Source organism: Sorex araneus, chromosome 7 (assembly GCF_027595985.1).
Source record: "Sorex araneus isolate mSorAra2 chromosome 7, mSorAra2.pri, whole genome shotgun sequence".
NCBI classification, from domain to species: Eukaryota; Metazoa; Chordata; class Mammalia; order Eulipotyphla; family Soricidae; genus Sorex; species Sorex araneus.
In genome coordinates, this window is record NC_073308.1 from 69232829 (window position 1) to 69256660 (window position 23832).

The 23832-nt window shown below is 50.4% G+C and overlaps 1 protein-coding gene across 1 annotated transcript in view; it reads left to right on the plus strand.

Annotated features, from left to right (window-relative positions):
• The window catches only part of SETD7 (SET domain containing 7, histone lysine methyltransferase), a 39195-nt gene that overhangs the window by 9651 nt on the left and 5712 nt on the right, over nucleotides 1–23832 (plus strand). Inside the window, exons 3-7 of the mRNA XM_055144317.1 lie at nucleotides 8864–9065; nucleotides 12335–12524; nucleotides 15389–15470; nucleotides 17883–18000; nucleotides 20390–20547. Of these exons, the coding sequence (XP_055000292.1) occupies nucleotides 8864–9065; nucleotides 12335–12524; nucleotides 15389–15470; nucleotides 17883–18000; nucleotides 20390–20547 (750 nt within the window). The remainder of the gene's footprint in view (nucleotides 1–8863; nucleotides 9066–12334; nucleotides 12525–15388; nucleotides 15471–17882; nucleotides 18001–20389; nucleotides 20548–23832) is intronic.

Here is a 23832-nt window from a genome sequence, read left to right on the forward strand (position 1 = left end):
GTGACTGGAATGAGTGATTTCAGGATATGGGCTGGGAAACAGCACACGGGGTTAAGGCTTTTGCCTTACACGCAGCTGACCCAGGTTTGATCCCCAGCACTCTGTATGGTCCCCTAAGTCCTGCCAGAAGTGATTCCTGAGCACAGAGGCAGGAGTAAGCCCTGAGCACTGCTGGGTGTGGTCCAAAAACAGCAACAAAAAAGATACTTCAAATCAGAGCTTGTGTAACTTACGGAAAAGATGAGTTACCCCCATATACCTATACTATACTTTGGGGTCACCCCCTTGGAGATGGGAAGGTGCCTAAAGCCCAACCTGAGTTTGGTGGGGGGGACTCCGTCTTGCATGGACCGGTGGTTGTCACCCTGTCCTACAGATTGCACGTACTCATCCAAGTCTTCATGAAATCACACATGCAGACAATTTCGGGGGGCCACTTCAGAGGATGGTGCGAGTCACTGATGGTCGAGGTGACTGGTGGGAGTCATCACTGGTACTTTTCCCAGCTGGGATCTCGGTCCTTGGGGTTCAGGGTCCGGGTAGTTATCCATCGTGTCATGAAACATGTCCGAGCATTTGTCCTGCATCCGGACACCTTCCCAGAGACAAGACCCGGATGACCACATTTCTGGGAATAGGTGCTTGGCGGTGAACTGCTTACGCCGTCGGTGAGTGTCCTGTCGAGGAGAGACGGTCTCTTAGCAATTCTTCCAGGTTTCCCTTTGCTTCGAGGAAAGGACTGAGTCCTGAGACTAGATTGCAGATGTAAACCTCGACCCAGGCCTGAAACAGAGACCGGGTCTGCCGAGGAGGGCGCTGAGCTGGGAATGCAGTGTAGAAGAGACTCGATGCTCCTGCTGAGACTTTTACATCAATCTCCTGGCCTGGGTGTTTGTACTTAGGAAATATTTTCCAGGGATTGTTCTTTCAACCCAGATCTAGGTTTGCAAAGGCAGTTCAGTGGGACTTCCTGAGCCCCTCCCTGGGACAGGATGGGTACTTCAGCGGTTGGTTCTGGGGTGTGCTTTTAGCCTGCTTAGCAGTTAGAGAAGAGTTTGTCCATTCTCTTTCTGTTTTATTGGGTCTTGCGGGGGGGGCAGTTCTTTTTTTGGGGGGAGCAGTGGTTCTTTAGCATGCTCAGGAGAGCAAACCCACTCTCCCCAGTGATTCTTGACCAGCTGGACTATTGGTTCCTGCAACACCCCAAGAATATGCGGCTGCTTTAGACCTTGCAGTGCTGTGGCTGGGTCACCCTGCGGTACTGTGATTGAGTCACTCTACAGTGCTGTGGCTGGGTCACCCTGCAGTGCTAGGGCTGGGCCACTCTACAGTGTTGTGGCTGGGTCACCCTGCAGTATTGGGGCTGGGTCACTCTGCGGTGCTGGGGCTGGGTCACTCTGTGGTGCCGGGGCTGGTTGCTCCGCAGTGCTGGGACTGGATCACCCTGTGGCGCTTGGGGCTGGGTCGCTGTAGAGCTGTGGCTGAATCACCCCATGGTGCTGAGGGCCTCCAGGGCTGCACCTAGTAATGCTTGGGGGACTGTGTGGTGCTAGTTGGTAGTTGGGTTCCTGCCTGGCCCTAACCATTGTCCTCGCCCTTGCTCCCTTGTTTTATATTTCTTTTCTTTTTTTTTTTGCTTTTTGGGTCACACCCAGCTATGCTCAGGGGTTACTCCTGGCTTTGCACTCAGGAATCACTCCTGGCGCTGCTTGGGGGACCATATGGGATGCCAGGGATCGAACCCGGGTCAGCCGCATGCAAGGCAAACGCCCTACCCGCTGTGCTATGCTCCAGCCCCCCTTGTTTTATATTTCTACACAGTCGGTGCTTCTCCCTCACGTGTCGATTCAATTCCACAGCACTCCAGGCCTCTCTTCTCCTGGGCTCCAGTCATTTTCTGAGGTTGACTTGTGACTCGACTTTGTCAATAATTGATGGTCGACCAGATGGCCTAAGTTCGGCTGTCCATGAAGGCCCTGAGAGAAGCTGTGTCTTCCCGGGCAATGGGAAGCATTTCTTGTTTCTGGCTCCTATTAAAGCTCCTTGGTCACCACTTGGTCTGGATCTCCACAGCCCTATGCTTCGACCTCCCAGCCAGGCCCACTCCCTGAGAGCCTCCTGCTTTCCAGACTGAGCCCCCCAAGATCTATCTGAGTCAAATGAGACCTTCAAGAAGAAAGGGGCAGAGGCGCATATGCTGCCTGAGCCCATGTGCTGCTTGCGCCCACGTGGCCAAGCACATGTGTCGCCCGCATCTCCCCCCTTGAGATGTGTACTTTTATGCTTTCATACTTTTGTGTCTAAAGCTCGGTTATGTGTAGGGGCTTCCTCCACCCTTGGAGAAGCCCGCGTTCTCTCTTGAGCCCGTTATTTTCACTATTCTCTCTCCCACTTATCCCTTCCTCCTTCCCTCAGAAACCTCTAAATAAAATCTATTTACTTCACAAAAAAAAAAAAAAGAAGAAGAAAGTGGCAGAAAAGATACGAGTCCCCAGATGATCTTCCTGCGTTCAGTGCTGGCCATGGCCTTTGGAACCATCTGCGAAGCAGGGCTTAGGTTTCTATTCTCCCTGGGAGCAGTCAGGCACAGAGAGGTTAAATAAGGGAATAGAGCCCCCGGGTGACCCAGTGAGCCAGAGCCAGAGCTGACAGTCAAGCAGGGTCAGTCCCTCCCTCTCCCGGGTATCTCCTGCCATCCTCTGACAGGAAGCAAGGAAAAAGGCCTGCGCTGACTGCCTTGTTTTCAGGCGCTGTGTTGCTGAAGTCCTCCCTAACCATCGCTGTGAAAAGGTCAGAGATGTCCTGGGTCCATCACCTCCTTGTAGAAGCTTTAACAGCGTTGTAGGACGGAAGGTTTTGTTCAGGAATCCGCTCACAAAAGTCCTGTTCCAGCGAGTTGGCCTCCTGGAGTGTGTATTCCCTTGCTTCTAGAACAATTATACCTGCTTCTCCAAGTAGCTGGAAGGAGCAAGTGAGAAGACCCATGTAGAATTTGTGGTGTGGAGACACGCTATAGGGGGTGACGAGAAAGGATGGGGTGGGCGGGCTTCTGGAGTTCTGGTTCTGCCTTTTATCCTTGGCATTAGTAGTATCATTAATACACAACATAGGTAAGTGTAAGGAATAAGAGTATTGTGAAAGGATTCCCACGTAGGGTCAGTTAATGCCGCCATTGCTTCCCAAAGTTTCCGTGTGTGTGTGTGTGTGTGTGTGTGTGTGTGTGCGCATTTTATATCTGCTCAATGGCTTTCAAGTCCATGATGCATAGCTGCTCCTTAAAAGTCCCTCACGACAGATCCTTCTTCATTAGAACCCCCAGTCTTAGTCATCTCATTACTGACGTTTATTCTGTTTCACCAACAGCTCCCCATTGTCCTCAGTCCCCAGTACCTGGCCATCCCCATTCCACTATTTCCAGTGAGTTATTCATCATAGTAGTTAGGACGTACCGGGTTTATCTTGCTTTGCCTGACCTGTAGCGGAGGCTCTGAGGGTCAGGTGTGGTTTCTGATTACTGTTGTCCTTTATTATTAGTGTAGTCGCGATTATTATTTGGCTAATAATAGTGTCTTAGGGTTTATTTTCAGCATCTCAGTGCCACTGATTGCTCTTCCAATGTTGTACTGTCATCTTGGGGCTTGGGGCTACACGTGTGTTCAGGTGTTATTCCTGGTGGTGCTCACATACGTTACATATGTGACGTAAGAGATTGAATCAGACTCGGTCACATGCAAGGCAAATGCCTTAACTTATGTACTATCTCTCTGGCCCCGGTTTAAAGTATTTTAAGAGAGACTGTATAGCCACATAAAATAATTCCTAAAACCATGCTTTAATGTGGAATCACAATTTAACTGGCATAGACTTGGGACGTTAGGTAGGACGGATTCATTGTGAATTAGCCTCTTGACCTCGTAGGGTATAAAATCCAAAGCACTGTAAATGTGAGGCCATAAGGGAAGACAAGACCATTTCCTTTTGTGTTTTCAGTTGCTGCAGATAATCTAAATTACAGTAATGGGATATAATGCAGACGTGTTTGTCTGTGTAAGCAATTATAAGAAATTCTTCATTTCTTTGTACAGTAGATTTCCTCATTTATTTCATTACTGGAAATTTAACTCGGAACAAAAGCTTTGATAAAACAGATAAATATGGCCCAGGTGTATGTGCAGAGAAAGAGACTTAATTAAAATTGATGTCAATTTCCTCTGCCTCTTCCCATTATTGGATTCAGTGTCTGGTACTAGGCAAATCATAATGTGGAAGACCGTTTTTGTAGATCCCTAATGCGCCCAGGAAGCTGCCGAGATGTTCGCAGGGACTTGAAGAAAATACAAGACAAGGGTGTGTGTCTTGTGTGATTCCTCTTTTGTTAAAACAACAGTAAGAGGTAGGAGAAGCCTAAGGACAGAAACAGGGAAAAACATCTTCAATGGGAAATGCCAAATCAGGTCAGAGCCTGGGAATTTCCGTACCTGGGTGGTGCTGGGTTTGTTTTTGCTCTTTTGTTTCTCCAAGAATACATTTTACTTTCCTCATTTAATACCTCCTCTATCCCAACCTTTCCCCACCCAGTAGATCACTGGCAAATTATTCCAGACAGAGAAGAATCTTCCTTGTTTTTCAGAGGTCCATTAAAAGCAGTTTTGTTTTTTTGATGTAGGAGTACTGCTATTTATTCAACCACTGATTGAGCTGATTGAATTGGGCATGAACTCCACATTACTTTTTTTTTTAAATTGAATATCCGTGAGATAGACCATTACAAAGCTGTTCATAATTAGGTTTCAGTCATACAGTGATCCAGCACTGATCCCTCCACCCGTGTACATTTCCCACCAATGTCCCGTTTCCCTCCCACCATCCCCTAACGCCCATCCCCCCTTCCCCCAGCCTCCTTGTATGGGAGGCACTTTCCTTCTTGTGCTCTCTCCTTTTCATTCATTCAAAGCAGTTTTGAACATCTCCCCGACTCTCCACTCCAGCTGCTCCTCCTGGCTTCGAAGATGCAGGGGAAGCATGGCGGCATATTCCCGAGCGTGCGCATTTAATGATGATCATAAGAGCGATGGGTTCTTCAGGAGCATGCGTGTTTAATGACAGGAGTGGGCCCGCTCTTGACCAGACTGCCTCAGCACGTGACCTCCCCGAAGCCCACGAAATCCCTGTAACAGCCGACTCCCGCTGCAGTTTACAGTGGCAAAGTCCCGCGTAGCGAGTGTATGACACTTGGCATTGCAGGCGGCGCTCCCAGAGACCAGAGCACCCAGGGGCCCGGGTGGCATCTCCCTTCCTCATTCAGAGCCTTCCTGCTCCCATCCCACTCATCCTTTGACAAAACAGCCCTGGAAGGGAGGCCAAGTTGACGGGTTGGAGGAGGCAGATGTGACCGGAACAGGCTAGTCAGGAAGGTCAAACACAAGTCACAGGCGAAGGGACCACCTGGAGGGAGCGTGGCTACAGAGGTCAGAGGTCAGGATGCATTGTGTGTGTGTGTGTGTGTGTGTGTGTGTGTAGTGTGTGTGTGTAGAGGGGAGGCACTCTGCCAGGCCACAATGGCTCCTGCAAACACATTCAGACTCTTTCCATCCAGCTTCGGCAAGAGAGCTTTCTTTTCCCTACGGTACTTTCTTTTCTTTCCCTTTGTAATCACCTGTGTGCATAATTGTCACCCCTCCCAGCATCAAAAAGATCCCTCCCCACCCTGCACCTTTCCAAGCTGAGGAGGAGGCGCCAGAACAAGAGTCCAGAGGGTAGGGCATTTACCTGGCACCCCCTATGGTCCCCTGAGCACCGCCAGGAGTGACGTCTGAGTGCAGAGTCAGGAGTAACCCCTGAGCATCACCAGCTATGGTCCAAATGCAAAAGAGAGTTTTGTTTGTTTGGGGGATTTGTTGGTTTGGCTTGTTTGCTTTAGTGATTCAGATTCCACCAAGAGTAAAAGCATCTGGTGATTTTGTTTCAGGTTCTGCTGGTCTCCCTGAGCGCTAATCACCTTATTCTGAGAACTCCCGGGTTCATTTTGTTCCCAAGGCCTGATTTCTCTTCTCAGTGACAGTCGCATGCACTCTTCTTTCTCCAGTCATCTGTCGCTGGGTGTTTAGGTCGATGTCCTGCTTTGGCTACTGTGACTATGCTGTTTGGACGCGGGGGTGCTGAGATCCTTTCTAGCAGTGTTTGCCTGCCCCGGGAGAAATGCCAAGTCTGGTCCCGCGGATCCAGGGGCTGGAGAGCTGCTTCTCTTAGCTCGTCTTCCATAGGAACCATTCACTGGCAACTTGGGTTGTGCCATTCTCATTTTTTTTTAATGGAAACACGTCATTTTAGGATACTAAGATTCCATGATTTTTGCTTGGAATGAGGGAGAGGGGAAGGACACGTGACCATAATATTTTGTCCCCTGCCTGTGTCATCCAGGACCTGTAATGTCAGGGAGAGAAGCCAGGAAAGCGTCATGGCGGTAGGACCCAGGGAGGTGGCGGGGTCCCTGGGGAGAGCTCGGGAGCAGAGGGTTGGAGAGCAGACAGAAAAGCCTTACTTGGAGGGGGGGAGAGAGTAAATATTTCAGGATTTTCAGGGCACATCTGGTCTCTGTAGCAGCTATTCGGCTGCTTTAGCTTGAAAGCAGCAGTTAGAAGCCACCGAAAGGAAGGAGGGACGTAGCTGTACACTGGATTGACCAGGACGGACCATAGAAGGAAAAGGTGAGAAGGAAAGGGAATCCCTTAGCCCCAGACCTTGACACTTGCGGTGGATTTTCTCCGTGACAGTCTCTAGGTGGATCATTTCTCTTGCCTGGAGAATCCAGCGCTTCTGAGAAGATGTTTCTTTCTTCACCAGATTCCATGCAAGTTATTATAACCAGCTGCCAAGGAAGTGAAATTGTTTCCTCCCGCAGATGCTAGAAAATAATTTCAAATAATGCCAGAAGTCTCCCGTGCCTGGCTTCCATGTCTTACAAAAGTGCGTGTGTGCGCCCGAATCCCTCCAGTTCCCAGGGAGAGTGTCGCGGCATGTTAATTTCATGTTCCGTGGAGCGGGATTAGTGAGGGTTAGTGAGAAGTGCGTCCTGGTTCAAAGGACCCCTGCCTTATGGATTCCATCATAAATCGGGAGGGATTTAGCAGGCCAGCCCGGCAGGGATAATCCTATCTAAACATGCACTGTGACATTTTGAGTGGTGTTGTGAATCCAAAGTCAATAGGGTTGAGGTTGAGCAAATGAAAATGCAGGGCAGCCAGGTAACGTGGCATTTCAGATCAACAGCTCTCGGGCGCTACCCCGACGAGGTTTCTTTGCTCTGATTCTGAAAGGGAAACCTAACCGGATGCTGCCTTTGATCTGGCCAGCCGGAAATCGGAGGGTGAGATGGTTTCTTGCACTGTTACATCATTCTGTGGGTTGATTAGTTATTCTTCATCGACGTACTCCCCTCCCTCCTCTCTCCTTCTCTCTCTCTCTTTCCCCATTGTGGGAGACCACCAACAGCAGAGACTCATTAATTCTGACCTCCCTGAATTCAAATTCTGATTAATGAAGCCTGGGCTCTGCTAAAGTGCTCTTCATAAATTTACTCAGTCTGTTTGTCATTGATAGTACAAACAAGACTGAAAGACAACCGTCCCTCTCCCCGGGAAACTACGAAGAATAATAGCAAGGTAATCAGAGCGAGCGTTAGACTCTCATCTCACTTCCTAACGACAGACTATTCTGCCATCTGCGAGCGCAAGGCAGGACTTTATCTGGCAGAGTTGGAGGCCGCCTCTCCAGTCCCGAGGGACAGAAGTGCCCCCTACCCACCCAGCAGTTTCTGTTCATGGTATCTGCCCTCCGAGTCCTCCTGATCGTTGTGAACCTCACGTAGCACTCGTTCCTCAAAAGACACTCGTAACTGTTTGGGAGTTGGATGAATGAATGAATGTATGAACGACTGAGATCTGCGCATGTGCAGATTATCCATCTGCCTTGACTAAACAGTTCACCTCTGATTTTGTTTTCTTGTGGCCACCCCTGCTGTGCTCAGGGCTTACTCATGGCTCTGGCTCAGGGATCGCTCCTAGTGGGGCTCCGAGTGGTGCCAGGGATCAGACTCAGGCGTGGCTTCGAACAAGGCAGGTACCCGATCCACTGCGGTTACTCCAGCCCCCCTGCAGCTTGAAACGTGGAAATAATTTGAACTCGTACTCCCCTTCTGCCAGCTCTCCCGACGCACAGGGAACTGGGGCCAACGTCTGTCCTGAGAGGCAAACACTCGCAGCCTGTTCGGGAGCTCCTAGGGAGTTTTCTGGGGTGTGAGAAGATCCACCTGAGCCTCCTGGTGTTCTGGGACTTGAGCTCCTGACTTATCAGGTTGTTGCTGAGACGAGTGGGTTTTGGACTACCGTCTTCCTTACCTGCCTCATTCTCCATGATTACCCCCCCACACACACCTTCACATATCCACACATGCGCTTATACACATGCATATGCACATGTACACCTATACATATGTGCACGCCCGTACTCGTGTATGCGTACACATACACATGCACACACCTAGAGATGGAAAGGGCCTCTTCGGACTGGGTGGCAGTTATAGATGTGTTTAGTGGCGAGCCCGTAAATGATGACAGTGAGTCTAGAGCAGACCCTCTAGACACAGCAGAGGGACCTTCCAGGAGCACCAGTGCTGGGCCAGAGTCAGAGGACAGCGGCGGGGTATTCCCCTCACACACCGCCCACCCCAGCTAGAACCCTGGCACCACAGATGATGCCCTGAGCCCCGCCAGGAGTTGGTACCCGGGTGGGGCAGGGTCCTTGCTTTGAAGAGGGCAGAGGCAGGGCCCTGTCTGACCCGCTCCTGTCCCCCCCTCCTCTGCAGCACCCTGGAGGGGTATTACGTGGACGACGCGCTGCAGGGCCAGGGCGTGTACACATACGAAGACGGCGGCGTTCTGCAGGGCACCTATGTGGACGGCGAGCTGAACGGGCCGGCGCAGGAGTACGACACAGACGGGAGGCGGATCTTCAAGGGCCAGTACAAGGACAACATCCGGCACGGGGTCTGCTGGGTCTACTACCCGGTAAGGGGAGCGCCCACCGTGCCCGACTCCTGCCAGGGAACGACCACCGTCCTCTGGTTCCAGTGAAGGCGTGGCGCCGCCAGCAGTCCCGCTGTGTGTGCTCACAGCCTCGGGGACGCTGCCCCATGTGATCTGGGAAAGGAGTGTTCCCTGTGGCTGAAACTAAGTGGGACAAGGCTGTGTACTGTGCTTCTCATGGACAGAGTTCATAGATTACGTTTTCAGAATAGCCCCTTTGGGGAGGCCCAAGAGATAGCAGAGGGGTCGGACCCTTGCCTTGCACACAGCCAACCCCGGGTGATTCCTGGCTCTGCACAGGATCCCAAGTTCGATTCCTCCGTAGCCCGAGCCCCGATGTGTTTTACCTCAAACAAAAATGTGGATGCCATGATTCCCATTATCCACTTTTCTTGTGGCTACGATGAATGAAAATCCCTCAGTGAGCTCAGGAACAGGCTAAAACGGATGAATCCGAATTCTCGATGCTGTTGCAGTTTGAAATCTAAAAATAGAACTACAGTTCTTTCCAAACGCCGAGAGAGACGCTGGGGAGCATGTGGGGACGGGAGGCTTGGGAGTTCTCAGATTAATGTGGTGGTGGGTCCAGGAGCTGTGGTGTAGACCCAACCCAGGTGACCTTCTACTGCTCCTTGCTCTGTCCGAGGAGAGAGACGCAGCCTGGGGAAGCTGGACCTGCCTGGAGGCCGGCAGTGGGGGCTGGGACGCACGTGGGCACCTCAGGCATCCTGGCACCCAGGAGCGAGAAGCAACAATCTTGTGGAAACTGGCAGCTGGGGAGAGATGGGCTTCTGGGGGTGGCAGCCCTGCCTCCCCCTGGCCAGTAAATGACTCCTTCTGCCGCGGGGACCGCCACACAGTGGAGCTGAGACCACCACAGCTGATTCTCGGCAGACGAGACCAGGCTTCCCCCGCAGAGAGAAGTGTGTGTGGCAGCCAGTACGAGCTGGAACAGGGCCGGAAGACCAGTGGTTCCCTGTTTAGGACAGAGACGCCCGCCCTAGGGACAGTTTGCTCCGTTCAGAGTTGTTCCTTGGCATTGGAATATCAAAGGTTTTTGGTTTTGTTTGGGGCTGAGGAAGATTTGGGAGGCTTCGGTCACGTCCTGTGGTAGTACTCAGTGGCTTACTCCTGTTTCTGTGCTCAGGGGTGACTCCCGGGGATGCTCGTGGGACCATAGCAGGATCGGCAGGATGCAAAGCAAGGGACCGACTCAGTTATTTCTCTAGCCCCTGGACTATCAAGGAGTGGGGCGGGGAGGTGGGGCACACCCGGTGACACTCGGGCTGCTCCTGACGCCGCACTCAGGAATCACTCCCAGCAGTGGTTGGGGATGATATGGGATGCCAAGGATCGAACCCAGGTTGCCCGCATGCAAGACAAGGTGTCCTATCTGCTGTACTACTGCTCCAGCCTGGGGTTACCAAGTTTTTAATTAAAGGTCCACAACTCCCCAAATTCAGAGCGTATTAGAGTCAAATAAGTCCACTCCCCTCCTCCCAGCCAGAAGTTAGAAACATATGAAAGAAAACATGGGAGACGGAGAAAGACAGAATTCCCTTCACAAGAAAGCAATGGCGCTGGTGCTCGGGACGGGGCTTGGGAAACGCTCTGCCACCCTCCAGCTCTTCCCCAACAGCCTGTGGCGAGTCCTGCAGGAATATTCCTCCCGCCTGCGCTATTAGGAGCTCCGAGAGGAGAGAAAGCAATCCCTGATGTGCTCTGTCCCTGGAAAAGCCTTCCTGGTCCTCCCCTCTCTCTGGGCATGCTGAGATCTGTTTTTAATTTATATTCCTTGTTCTCCAAAGAGCAATTAGCCTGCAGCAAGCTGTAGACCTCACACACCTGCTGTTATGCTTCCACGAGTCGGCAGCATTGGGGTCCCTCAGCAATGCTGCTCCTGGAGCCGCTGCATGCGAGGCACATCCTCCGCCCACTGTCCTTTCTCTCCAGCCCCTTGGGTGGATTCCTTTCCCTTCCCCTTCTGAGCTGAAAGACGATGATGGCAGGTTCGATGAAGGGGGTGTCCATAAGTCCTATTGTCATTTAAAAAATGCAAGCTGAAGTCCCCCAAATAGTACAGAAGTTAAGGTGCTTGCCTTGCATGTAGCTGGCCCTGATTCAATCCCTGGTACCACATGTGGTCTCCCAAGCCCTCATCTACTGAGCACAGAACAAGGAGCAAGCCAGGAGCCCTGCCAGGTCTGGCCCAGTCTCCCCACCAAGGTATGATTTCATTACTGTTTTCCACTCCCAACCATCATATTGTTATGTGAAGAAGTGGTGAAAGTGAAGCTTAAAATACAGGGACTTTGGGGCTGGAGCAATAGCATAGTGCGTAGGGCGTTTGCCTTGCACGCGGCCGACCCAGGTTCGATTCCCAGCATCCCACATGGTCCGTGAGCACCACCAGGAGTTAATTCCTGAGTGTATGAGCCAGGACTAGCCCCTGTGCATCGCCGGGTGTGACCCAAAAAGAAAAAAAAAAGTACAGGGGCTAGAGTGATAGTCCGGCAGGAAGGGTATCTGCCTTGCATGCAGTCAACCTGGTTCATTCTCTCGCATCCTCAAGGGCCACCAGGAGTGATCCCTGAGTGCAGAGCCAGGAGTAAGCCCTGATCACAGCCAGGTGTGGCCCCAAAACAAAACAAAAAACAGACTGGAGTGATAGTACAGTAGGGTGCTTGCCTTACATGTAGCCGACTAGAGTTCAATCCCCAACACGTGATATCGACCCCCAATCCCTGGGAATGATCCCTGAGTGCAGAGCCAGGAGTAAGCCTTGAGCATTGCCAGGTGTGCCCCCCACCCAAAACAAATAAATAAATAATAACAAAAAATAAACTACAGGCATCTCTGCTCAGTCCACTCCCTTAGTACCACGCAGTAACTGAGCCCAGGGTCTCCTCAGGAGCCCAGGACTGCGGACCTGCCCAGGAGAAGCAGCTGAGGCGGGGACACAGGCTTCGCACAGAGGTGGCTAATACTCCGAACACCACGTACCTGTGTCTTGGGTCAGAGCCAAAAGGCTCATCACGGTGACAATGCACAGTTCCCCCCAACCCCCGCCGCCCGCCCCGACTCCTACATCAGGCGAGTTGCCCTATGCCTCTGCCTCCGACGAGTCCGGAAGGGGACTGTGGCTCATGTCTTTCTCTCCATCCTGCAGCCATGGAGATGTGTGTGTGTGTGTGTGTGTGTGTGTGTGTGTGTGTGTGTGTAACATTTTCCGGGCCGGTCTCTCCCATCAGGACGGAGGCAGCCTTGTCGGGGAAGTGAACGAAGATGGGGAGATGACGGGGGAGAAGATCGCCTACATCTACCCTGACGGCAGGACGGCGCTGTATGGCAAGTTCATCGACGGTGAGATGATGGAAGGGCAGCTGGCCACGGTCCTGGCCACGGAGGAAGGACGGCCCCTCTTTGAACTGGTGCCTGGAAGTAAGTAGCCGCAGGCTTGCCACCGCAGCTGCTGCTCTGTGGCCAGGCTGGGTTCCCGCTGGCCCCAGCTCCCCAGTCTTGGTTCCGGGGCCCCTCTGTGGGCACAGCGGGACTCAGTTCTGACCCAGGGGCAGAGGGAGAGGAGAAAGCAGCAGAGGGAAGAATCTGATCTGGAGTTTGGAGCTCTTCAAGAGCCGGGTCAGGGGCTGTGGCCCGAGGTGCAGTGTCCCCCTTACCTAGGGGGGCCCTGGGCTGCATCCAGCACCACCAAAACACAATAACCGAGTTGAGAGCTCACCAGCAGGCTCAGATTGTCCAACTGATCCAGTGTGAGCTCTGAGAAGACAGTTAATAGTGTGGCAGCCCCCCCATGCCCCTTCTACACTCCCCACCCCAGCCAGAATCCTAATGAAGTCCCTTCCCAAAGGTCCATGAACCCAGGTGAAGATGTATGAAAAAAAAAAAAAAACAGTCTTTGGCGCCCAAACCACAGAACAGTGGAACAGTGGGAAGGATGTTTGCCTTGCACGCGGTCGACCCGGGCTTGATCGATCCCCAGCATCATATATGGTGCCCTTGAGAAACGCCAGGAGTGAGTGCAGGGCCAGGAGCAACCCCTGAACATAACTGGGTGTAGCCCAAAAACAAGGGAAAAAAAGAGTCCTATTCCCTCTTAGAAATATAGCTCAGAACACTAAACATTTTGAAGTGCTTTCCCTCCCCTGAATTTTTTAAACAAATTTTTCAGATTTACCATTAGTTTTATAATCTATAAAATTTTGGAAGTACAGTTCACACCTCCATAAATCTCACTGGAATTCCCTTTAACATTTTTTTTTTCAATTGTAAATTTCTTAAGGAAAACCTGAAGAATATAACATATTGAGGGGGGGTGGGCAGTGACCAAAATTTTGTCTTTTGAATGGCACTGCATCAGAAAGCAGCCTGAATTGGTATCGTCCGTTGAAAACAGAAGATTTATCTATTTTCCATCCATGTTAAACTGCAGAGAGGAAAATAGAAAAGCTAATAGATCTAAGTGTTAATAAGCCTCAGCACCAGTTAGCTATTCAGGCTCTGAGGGAGAATTACCAAAGGGCAGGTGACCAAAACCAGGAAATCATGCTTTTACATTTGGGTTCAACATGGGTTGTTTTAAATGTCCCATTTTTAATTTCTCTTTCAATTTTATTTTCATAAAACTGTTCACAGTATTGATTACATTCAATATTTCAACACCAATCCCACCACCACTACCCCTTCCCTCTGCCATTCTTTCATATTTTCCCACCACCACTAAACCACCCCACAGGCAGATGCTAAATAATTTCTTTTGTATTGCTTGCTATGAATAATATAGGATGTCTAAAACTTTAAATAATTGGGGTGTGGAGACATCTCTGTGGTGAGCTGCTGTCTTCCGAGATTAAATGTCCCATTTTGAAGTTTGTTTTTTCAAAGTTAAAAATGAACCCATCTAAATGTATTATGGGAATCCAGATGGGATCCAGGAACAGGAAAGGGACAGTACGAGGGAGACCCGTAACTCTGAGTGCAGTCTGGAAGCTAGTGATTGGAGTAGCCCCGTCAGCAGACCACGCTCAGGGACGTGCTAGCATGTGCCCTCAACTCACCGTCTCCCTGTTTGTGAAGATCTTTTGAGGGGGCTGGTTTTTGGTCCACACCCGGCAGTGCTGAGGACTTACTTCTGGCTCTCTGCTCAGAGATCACTCCTTTGGGGGCTCAGGGCATCGTCTAGGGTGCCGGGGATGGAAACCGGCTTGGCCACACGCAAGGGGGGTGCCCTCCCCGCTGTACTATTACTCCGGTCTGAAGGGTTTGGCTTTTCTGAGGGAACCACCTACTTGGACGTCACACTCCGTTCTATGTACTCCCTCGTGTTGCAACAGGGAGCCACAGCCCGAGGGCCTGGAGGGTGATGGAAATCCTCAGTGGCGGCACTGGCACGGTCCCTGAGCCCAGGCATGTTAATGGTCCTTCCCGAAGCTGCCTCTTTGTGAACCGAGGCAGGAGGGTTGGGTACCTCCTACCTCCTGGCCCGAGTCACAAGTGACCATCCTGGCGGGAATGAGTGCTTTGCTGCAGAGTTCCTGGGCACAGAACAAACACCTTCTGAACACTCATCTGGGACAAAAATGGTGTGTGTGCTGGGGGCAGGGGCCAAGGGGAGAAAGCCGGCAGGCTCGGGTATAGGGACAGTGGGCGAGCCAGAGCCAAGTGCCCGAGGGCGAGGCTAATCCTGTGAGAAAAGCAGCTTCAGTTCTAGGACACTGAGCACCTCTGCTTCTGGAACAAATGACTAAGAGGCTTCTGAATCGCCATTCTAGAAAGATGACTTTGTTTGTGTTTTCTCAAAAGTGCTTCTGTTCTTCGTTCTGGAGAGACTGAAGGTTTCATTTTTAGCAAGGGCAAAGTGTAGAAACCATGATGCAATCGGATCCAACCCAAGCGAGTGCACAATCCCATGACAAAGCATTTTCTTGTTCAAAATGTCATAATTATCTAAGCTTCTTAGAGACCCCGGAAGAAAAGCGAATCCAGAAGCAGGAAGGGATGTGAGCACATCTGATGGCCATTCATTAAGGCCTGCAAATAAGACTCAGGCTAATTTGTACTGAATTTCATTCTGGTAGGTATCACCCGAATGATTTTCTTCATTCCAGAATGCTTACCATTAGCTTTTGTCCCACTGGAAAGAGGAATGGCTGAGATGCTGTTCCCTGGGACAGGGATGGTGCTTCAGTGCCAGGGCCCCGGGTGGGTCCTTAGCACCAAAACAAAAAATAAAATGAAAGTCCTTCCTTTGCTCTGCACCTGGCTGACACCGGCTGGCTTTTTTTCAGGCGCGGTGTACCACTTTGACAAGTCAACTTCATCCTGCATCTCTGCCAATGCTCTTCTTCCAGACCCTTATGAATCGGAGAGGTAATTCTGTGGGGTGGGCGGGGGGCCAAGGGAAAATCTGAATAGACCTATAAAAATATAAGTGTATTTAGGGGACCGGAGCGATAGTACAGCGGGTAGGGCGTTTGCCTTGCACGTGGCCAACCCGGGTTCGATCCCCAACATCCCATATGGTCCCCCAAGCACTGCCAGGAGTAATTCCTGAGTGCAAAGCCAGGAGTAACCCCTGAGCATCGCTGGGTGTGACCCAAAAAGCAAATATATATGTGTGTGTGTTTAATTCTAAAAAGACAACATAGACTTTATTTTACAAAATATTATAGATAATGCTTGAGTATCTGCACTAATAAATAAAAGATTGTAATAAAAATCTCTATTAAGTGCAAAATATCACCTAAGTAGACATAGAAGATTAAATGTAAACGAATATAGACAGGTAGCTAGTAAAGAGCCCCGGGCAGTTCTCAGCCAAGGGCCCGAGTATGTGGTGCTGCTCAGGCCCTGAGATGCGAAGGATCGACCAGCTCACCCTGGCATTGCTAAGGGTCTCCAGGGCCACCACCGAAGTGCTGGGAGACGATGTGAAGCTGGGAACTGAACTCAGGTCAAGAGTCGGAAGCATGGGGAGAGAGAATACGGGGTAAGGTGCTTGCCATGCACACGCCCGACACATGTTTGGTCGTTGGCAGCCCATATGACCCCGAGCCCCATCAGGAGTGATCCCTGAGCACAGAGCCAGGTGTAAGTTCTCAGATCTTTCTGGTATGACCCAAAATACAAAAAAAAAAACCAAAGAAGAGGCTGGCAAATTTCTTTTATAAAGAGACACTAACTATTTTAGGCTTTATAGGTTTCTGCTTCAACTTTTCAGGCTTCCTTTGCAGTACCAAAGCAGTTCTGGGGAAACAGATGTGCTATGCTCCAATAAAAACTTTATTTACAAAAGTGGGCAGCGCGAAGAGTTGCCTCACAGGCAGGGTCTGCCGACCTGCTAGGAATCGTTGTTAGGAAGCACTTACTGAATATATGGTATTAACGACTTGTCATTCTCAAGTCAAAGATTTATCTGGAGCTTAATTGAAAGATTTTTTTTTGTTTGGGGGCTACACTCAGTAGTGTTCAAGGCTAACTCCTGGCTCTGCGTTCAGGAATCACTACTGGCAGTGCTGGGGGTGGGGGACCATATAGCATGTTGGGGATCGAACCTGGGTCTGCTGCGTGTAAGGCAAGCCTCTTACCCACTGTGCTATCTCTCCAGCCCTAATTAAAAGAGCTTCTGGGCTGGAGCAATATTGCAGTAGGGTGCTTGCCTTGCCTGCAGCTAACCCAGGTGTGGTCCCCAGAACTGTGTATGTTTTCCGGAGCCCTCCAGGAATGGTCTGTAAGCACAGAGCCAGAAGTCCTGAGCATCGACCTCCAAACCCAAGCCCCCTCTCCAAATAAAGTATTTCTCTCTTACTGGCCTCTATAAACTTGAGAATAACCTTAATGCGCTTTGCAAAATGTTTTCTTGTCCAGGAAGACAGTGAAAAATTGGTATTAACTAAAAACTTCATTTTGGGTTTCTTTTTTTTGGAGGGGTACTCAATTATACTCAGAGTTTACTCCTGGCTCTGTGCTCAGGGATCACTTCTGGTGGGCTCAGAGGATTATATGGGGTGGTGCTGGGGAAGCAAGTCCATTGCATGCCTTACCCACTGTACTATCTCTCTGGCCCTTAACTAAAATCTTTTATTTTGTATTTTTGGGATGTGGGGCCACACCCAGCAGGCTCAGGGGCTACTCCTACTCCGTACACAGGAGTGACCCTCTAGTGGTATTCAGGAGGTTGAACTGGGGTCTACCACATGCAAAGCAAGTCCCTTAATCCCTGGACTATCTCTCCATCTCCCTTTAAATATTTTTTGGTTTTGTTTTGGGGTTAGACTCCTGGTACTCAGGGCTTACTCCTGTCTCTGCACTCAAGGATCATTCCTGGTGGGTTCAGGGAACATATGGGGCACCAAGAATCGAACCTGGGTAGGCCACATTTAAGGCAAGTGACCTACCCGCTGTACTACTGTTCCAACCCTAACCCTTTAAAAATTTTCTAAACATAATCCGAGTACTTTGTTGCCATACAAAAACACCATTTTCTTCCTCATTAGAAAGCGAATTTTAAGTGACTAGAGATGACAATCATTTTGCTGGAATGACTGTCACATCCCTAGCCCCAAGCATCTTTGAAAGACAGAAGTACCTTGGTGTTCACTTCCATCATCACCACCTGTGGTTTAGCTTTCTTCCCCTTCTATCTCTCCTTCCTGGTTGGATGACTACGAAGTGATATTTCAGATATTTCAGATCGAGTAGCCCTGATGCTATTTTTGGCAGCTGGCGTGAGAACCACCCTATCAGGCTGCAGGAATCACTACTTGCCTCTGTTCTGTCTAGGGTCTATGTGGCTGACTCGCTCATTTCCAGCGCTGGTGAAGGACTGTTTGCAAAGGTGGCAGTGGGACCCAGCACCGTTATGTCTTTTTATAATGGAGTTCGGATTACACACCAAGAGGTGAGTGAGGGACCTGAGGACAATTTTACTGGGTCAAGAGCTTTATTTCAAACCCTCTTCCTGGTCTCCTTATCCCATTTACTGTAGAAATGATCAAATGAGTGCTATCTGGTCTTTGCAAAAGCTCCTGTCTGTGGCAGCAGAAATATGAGCGCCCGGGCGGCTTGCACACCACAGAAAGTGATTTCTCCCCGTTCTGAAGGCCCCGAGTTGAAGATGCCAGGGGTGACCGACTCAGGGGTCCTGAGAGCCGCTGATTCCTGCACTGCCCTCACTTCTCGCACCGGGCAGGAGGGAATAGAGAGCTTTCAGGGCAACAATCCCGCCCATCAGTGCTCCAATCTCACGTCCCCAAAGTCGCCACCTACAGACGCCCTCACCTTGGAGGGGGTCAGGGATGGTGCCAAGCTTTGCTTCAGAGCTTTGTTAATAATTACTTGATGGAGCTAGAACGCTAGTATGGGAGCTGGAGCCGCAGCACTGGCCTTGTATGTGGTTGACCCTGTCTTGATTGCCACACCCATTTGCAGGGTGGCTGTGATCCTGAGGGCTGCTTTCTGGGGTCCCTCAGCATCACACCAAGTGTGTAACCCCTGGATCTTCTAACAGCAAGGGAAGGGATGGGTAGGGAAGGAGCAGGGGGCCCTGGTACTACTGGCTGTGTGCATTTCCTGGCACTTTGCCTTCCTCTGCTGATGTAGGAGGAAGAGGAGCCCGCAGGATGTGGGCTCAGGTGGAACAGGGTCAAGGCGAGGGATCACAAAGAGGCTCACCTGTCCTAGTGACAAGAGCGAAGGGTCTCCCGGCCAGAGAGGGGCCAAGCTGATGGGGGTTGTCAGCACTTCTGTGGACTATTTGCTGACGTGAGCCCACCCTCACTTTCATTCATGGCAGCTGCCTTGCTGGGTCAGTGTCTTTGAAAAGGACTTGAGATCCTTTTCCCTTTCTTCATATCGGGTCAGGAAGAATCAGGGTGAGATTTAGCCCAGAGGCAGAGGACAGGCTCTGTGCATGCAAGGTTCTGGACTCAGGTCTTAGGCACAGAAATTCAATTCTTGGGATCAGTATTTTTAAAAGAATCTGAGTAATGGTGGGGGAGGGAGCAGGAGGGAGGGAGAGGGAGAGAGAGAGAGAGAGAGAGGGAGGAAGGGAGAGAGAGAGGGAAGGAGAGAGAGGGAGGGAGAGAGAGAGGGAGGGGGAGAGAGAGAGAGGGAGGGGGAGAGAGAGAGAGGAAGGGAGAGAGAGAGGGAAGGAGAGAGAGGGAAGGAGAGAGGGAGGGAGAGAGAGAGAGGGAGGGGGAGAGAGAGAGTGAGGGAGAGAGAGAGAATGCCCAGGAGGCCAAAGCTCTTGCTTTGCATGCTGACCTCAGTTCAATCCCTGGTGTTGCATATGGTCCCCAGCGCTGTCAGGAGTGATCCCTGGGTGCAGCCGGATAGGATTCAAACATTCTCCCCCCAACTAAAATAAAATAAAATCAGAGCCAGAGAGAAGACGGCTGAAGACAGGCTTTGCATGTGAGAGGCCTAGGTTAAACCACTGGCCACTGGCACGCCCCCTCCCCCCTCCTCACTCCATGGTCCAGCACCCTCCAACACAGAGGCAGAGTAGCACAGCCCACTGGGTTGGGCCTGAGCGCATGCGCTGCCAGTGCCCATGTGGTGGTGAACACGTGTTGGCTGTATCTCCCTTTTTTTTCCTTTTTTTTCTTTTTGGGTCACACCCGGCAATGCACAGGTGTTATTCATGGCTCATGCACTCAGGAATTACTCCTGGAGGTGCTTGGGGACCATATGGGATGCTGGGAATCGAACCCAGGTCAGCTATGTGCAAGGAAACGCCCTACCCACTGTGCTGTCGCTCCAGCCCCTGCATCTCCCTTCTTGGGAAGACTTTCATATCCGATGCCAGGATGTGTACCGGGGTTCTCTTCACTCTGGGAAGCCTACGTTCTCTTGAGTGCATTCTCAACATTTTGTCTCTCCCCTTCTTCAAAAGTTCCAAATAAAATCTGTCGTACTTCAAAAAATAAAGGGGATCCGGAGTGATAGTACGGTGGGTAGGGCGTTTGCCTTGCATGCGGCCAACCTGAATTCGATCCCCGGCATCCCGTATGGTCTCCCAAGCACTGCCAGGAGTAACACCTGAGCATTGCTGGGTGTGACCCAAAAAGCAATAAATAAATATTAAATAAATAAATAAATAAATGGCAGGAAAAATCTGTGGATTCTGTTCTGCCTGGTTCTACCACACTGACCCCTGGAGTAGGGAGGGGTCAGACTGTAGCCCAGAGGGCTGCAGAGAACCCCCTGCCATCCTAGGCACCTGCTGCAGGCTCTCTGGCTGGATGGTGCTGAGCTCCTGTCCCTGAGGTCCTCTGCTGTCTCTGCAGGTTGACAGCAGGGACTGGGCCCTAAATGGAAACACGCTGTCACTGGATGAGGAAACAGTCATTGATGTGCCGGAGCCCTTCAACCATGTGACCGAGTACTGCGCCTCCCTGGGACACAAGGCAAATCACTCCTTCACGCCCAACTGCATCTACGACATGTAAGTAGGACATGCCATCTCCCAGAGACTGAGGAGAGGGAGAGGGGATGGCGTCCTGCCCACATTTGGGATCCCAGGGGCCTCGCAGAGACTGTCGGAAACAGCCCCAGCACCCAATCGAGGCAGGTGAGATGAGAACAGTGATTCCATGAGGCCAACTGCTAGGGAAACTGGCCAGGTCTGCTGCTTGTGTCTCCCTGCAGCCTATCTCACTAAGAGTTCTTTGGATGCCGGATCAAGCCCAGGGCCTTGTGTATGCAACCTGAGCTTTGCCACTGAGCTGCATTTCCACCCTTCATGTTGGACTTCGGCTCTTCCATGGTTTCACTCTGGACAGAGTCTCAGTGGGAATATTTGTATTCTTTGAAATCATAGTAAAAACTGATACTGTTCTGCACGGTGGACAGCAGGGAAAGCTATACGATGAATGAAAGGGTTGCAGTAGTACCTAAGCACAGGGCATGCAGTATCCGTGCTGAAAATAGCTTCTGAAATCGGAGGCCCTGGTCTGGAGAAACAGTAGCATTTGCGTTGAACACGGTTTACCCCAGTTACAATCCCCAGCACCACAGCGGCTAGAGCAATAGTACAGTGGAGAGGGCATTTGCCTTGCATGTGGCTGACCTGAGTTCGATCCAGCATTCCATATGGTCCCCCATAGGAGTTATTCCTGAGTAACCCCTGAGCACTGCTGGGTGCGGCCCAAAGGAAAAAAAGAATCCCCAGTATCACTTATAGTCCCCCTGAGCACCGTCAAGAGTGGAACAAGGTCAGAAATAGCCCCTGAGTGTCACCAGGTTTGCACCACCAGTCAGTCAAACAAATTAACCCAAGGCCCTATTATGTGATGAGAAAGTGGCAGGCACTCCGAGACTTTTCCAACATGGAGGCGCCTGGCTGACACTGAACTGGGGACCCAAGGCTACACCCCATGTCTGAGAATTCCTCTATGTGTGGCTGAATCCATAGAGGTGTTCAAATGGGGGTGGGAGTACAGGGAAATGGGGCTTTTGACTGCTTAAGTCTGGGGTGATTTTAGGGTGAAATGCTTAAAATTAGATAATTAAATAGCTCCATAACTGGATTATCACTTCAAATGAATGGACTGTACATGGACTAACCAGATCCCATCAAAATTCTTACCAGATTAGATAATCCTACCAACCCAGGGGTTCAAACTCCCCATCTGGCTCATGGAACCTCCAAGCCATCTATGGATAGAGCTTGTCTACAAAGGATAGCTGACTGAACAGACTTAAGTTGCTGTGAATTTGGCAGTTGGACTCTGATGTTTAGGAAATTCTTTCCATCCTGGCCCAGATGGCTTTCTTTGTTACATCCAGTTCTAGGTCTTTATCATCTTTCTTTTTTATCTTGGGGGAATTATGGAGGCAGGGATTTGGGCTACACCTGCCTGTGCTCATGGCTTATTCCTGGCTGTGTGCTCAAAGATCACTCCTGGCAGTGCTTGGGGTGGTGCCAGGGAGGGAACACTGGCCAGCCATGTACGAGGCAAGCACCTTAACCCGTCTCCAGCCCCCGTGATCTCCTTTTCTTTCTTCAAGTTTCAATCATTTTTCTACATAGCACTTCCACCAAAACTTGTTTCCTGAGCCTCTGAATGTGCTCTTTCCAAAGGCTAGCATGTCTGACTGTTCCTGATGCCACCGGCCCTGCCCTCCTCAGCACATCCTGTGAATGCTGCAGGTGCTGTGAGTGGCCTCTTCCCCGCAGTTCCCACTTGTTCACAAAAGCTAGATCAGCTCAAGTGTTGATCTGTAGGAACACTGCCAGGATTTGCATGTCCCTTTCTGCATCTCTGAGATGGCTTTAAAATTGTTCTGGCAGGGACGTGCTCTTCTTGGCAGCCAGGAGCATGTACTGGGGCTCCAGCTTCTGTTTAAAGGGTGGGTGGAAATGGCAAAGGACATGTGTCATGTGAAATGAAAATGACACTGGTGAGAGCACGCCAAGACTTCCAGAGCCAATGTGAAGGCGGCCAGAGCAACGTTCCCAGCTGCACCTGGCTTAACCACGGCCCTTTCATGCAGAACCAACCAACTGGAATAATTGCTGCTACGGCTGTTCTCTCCCAACAAGTTGGTTCTGTGCTTTCCTTGTGAGGATCCGATTTTTCTCAATCCCAAAGAGAGCAGAAGGCAAATAAGGGTCCATCCACGAAAAATCAAGTCTCTGTCCTCTTTCGGGTTGGTTTCCAGCCCACTGTGACTGATTAGTCACCCGGGATAAATGGAAGGATACAGATTAGAACTACATGCAAAATCCAGGTCCCAATTCACGGCCTTCATTTGTTTCTGAAATGATTGGCAGAGTTGTACATGCTGTAACATTCTCTGAAAGCAGTTATTTTAAAAAGTTACTTAAAGCATCATGATTTACAAAGTCCAAGTTGGATTTAGACATACTGTGTCTCAGCACCAGTCCCACCACTAGTGTCTTCTTCCCTCCTCCAGGGTTCCCATGTTCTCTTCCACCTAACCCCAGCCCCAGCCTGCCACCTTGAGAGGCAGTTTGAGTTTGGTTCCTGAGGTTTGGATCTCGTTTTCAGTGTTGCTGACAATGTGATTTGGGTATTCAGCTATACCACTCCTTTGTACTGGAGCAATAGCACAGAGGGTAGTGCATTTGCCCTGCACGTGGCCGACCCAGGTTCAATTCCTGTCCCTTTCGGAGTCTGGCAAGCTACTGAGAGTATCCCACCCACATGGCAGAGCCTGGCAAGCTACCTGTGGCGTATTTGATATGACAAAAACAGTACTTCACAATGGAGACGTTATTAGTGCCCACTCGAGCAAATAGATGAACAATGGGATGACAGTGCTACAGTGCTACCACTCCTTTGTATCACTGATATACTTGGATTCCCTTGACCTCTGCTCCCCATTTCTTTTCAGATCTTCTTCCCCCTCAGTTTCTTTCCTTCTCTGTCCTACTCCTCCCTATGCTTTGGGGCTAAGGGTGATCTAGGTATCCCCTTTCAAACATTGCATTCCCTCAGCCAGTTATACTACACAGCACTTATCAGTAAGATCACCACTTGTCCTTCTTCTATCTTACTTCATTGAAGATGGCATCTTCCCATTCTAGTCATGTTGCATTTCATTGTTCCTTACAGCAGGGTAGTATTCCATTGCGTATATATGCCACATCTTTATGATCCACTTATCTATCATCAGACATCTAGGTTGATTTCGTTTCTAAAATGTGTGAATAACAGTGTGTATTATGTCTTTCTGAATGAATATTTTTTATGTCCTGGGGGTA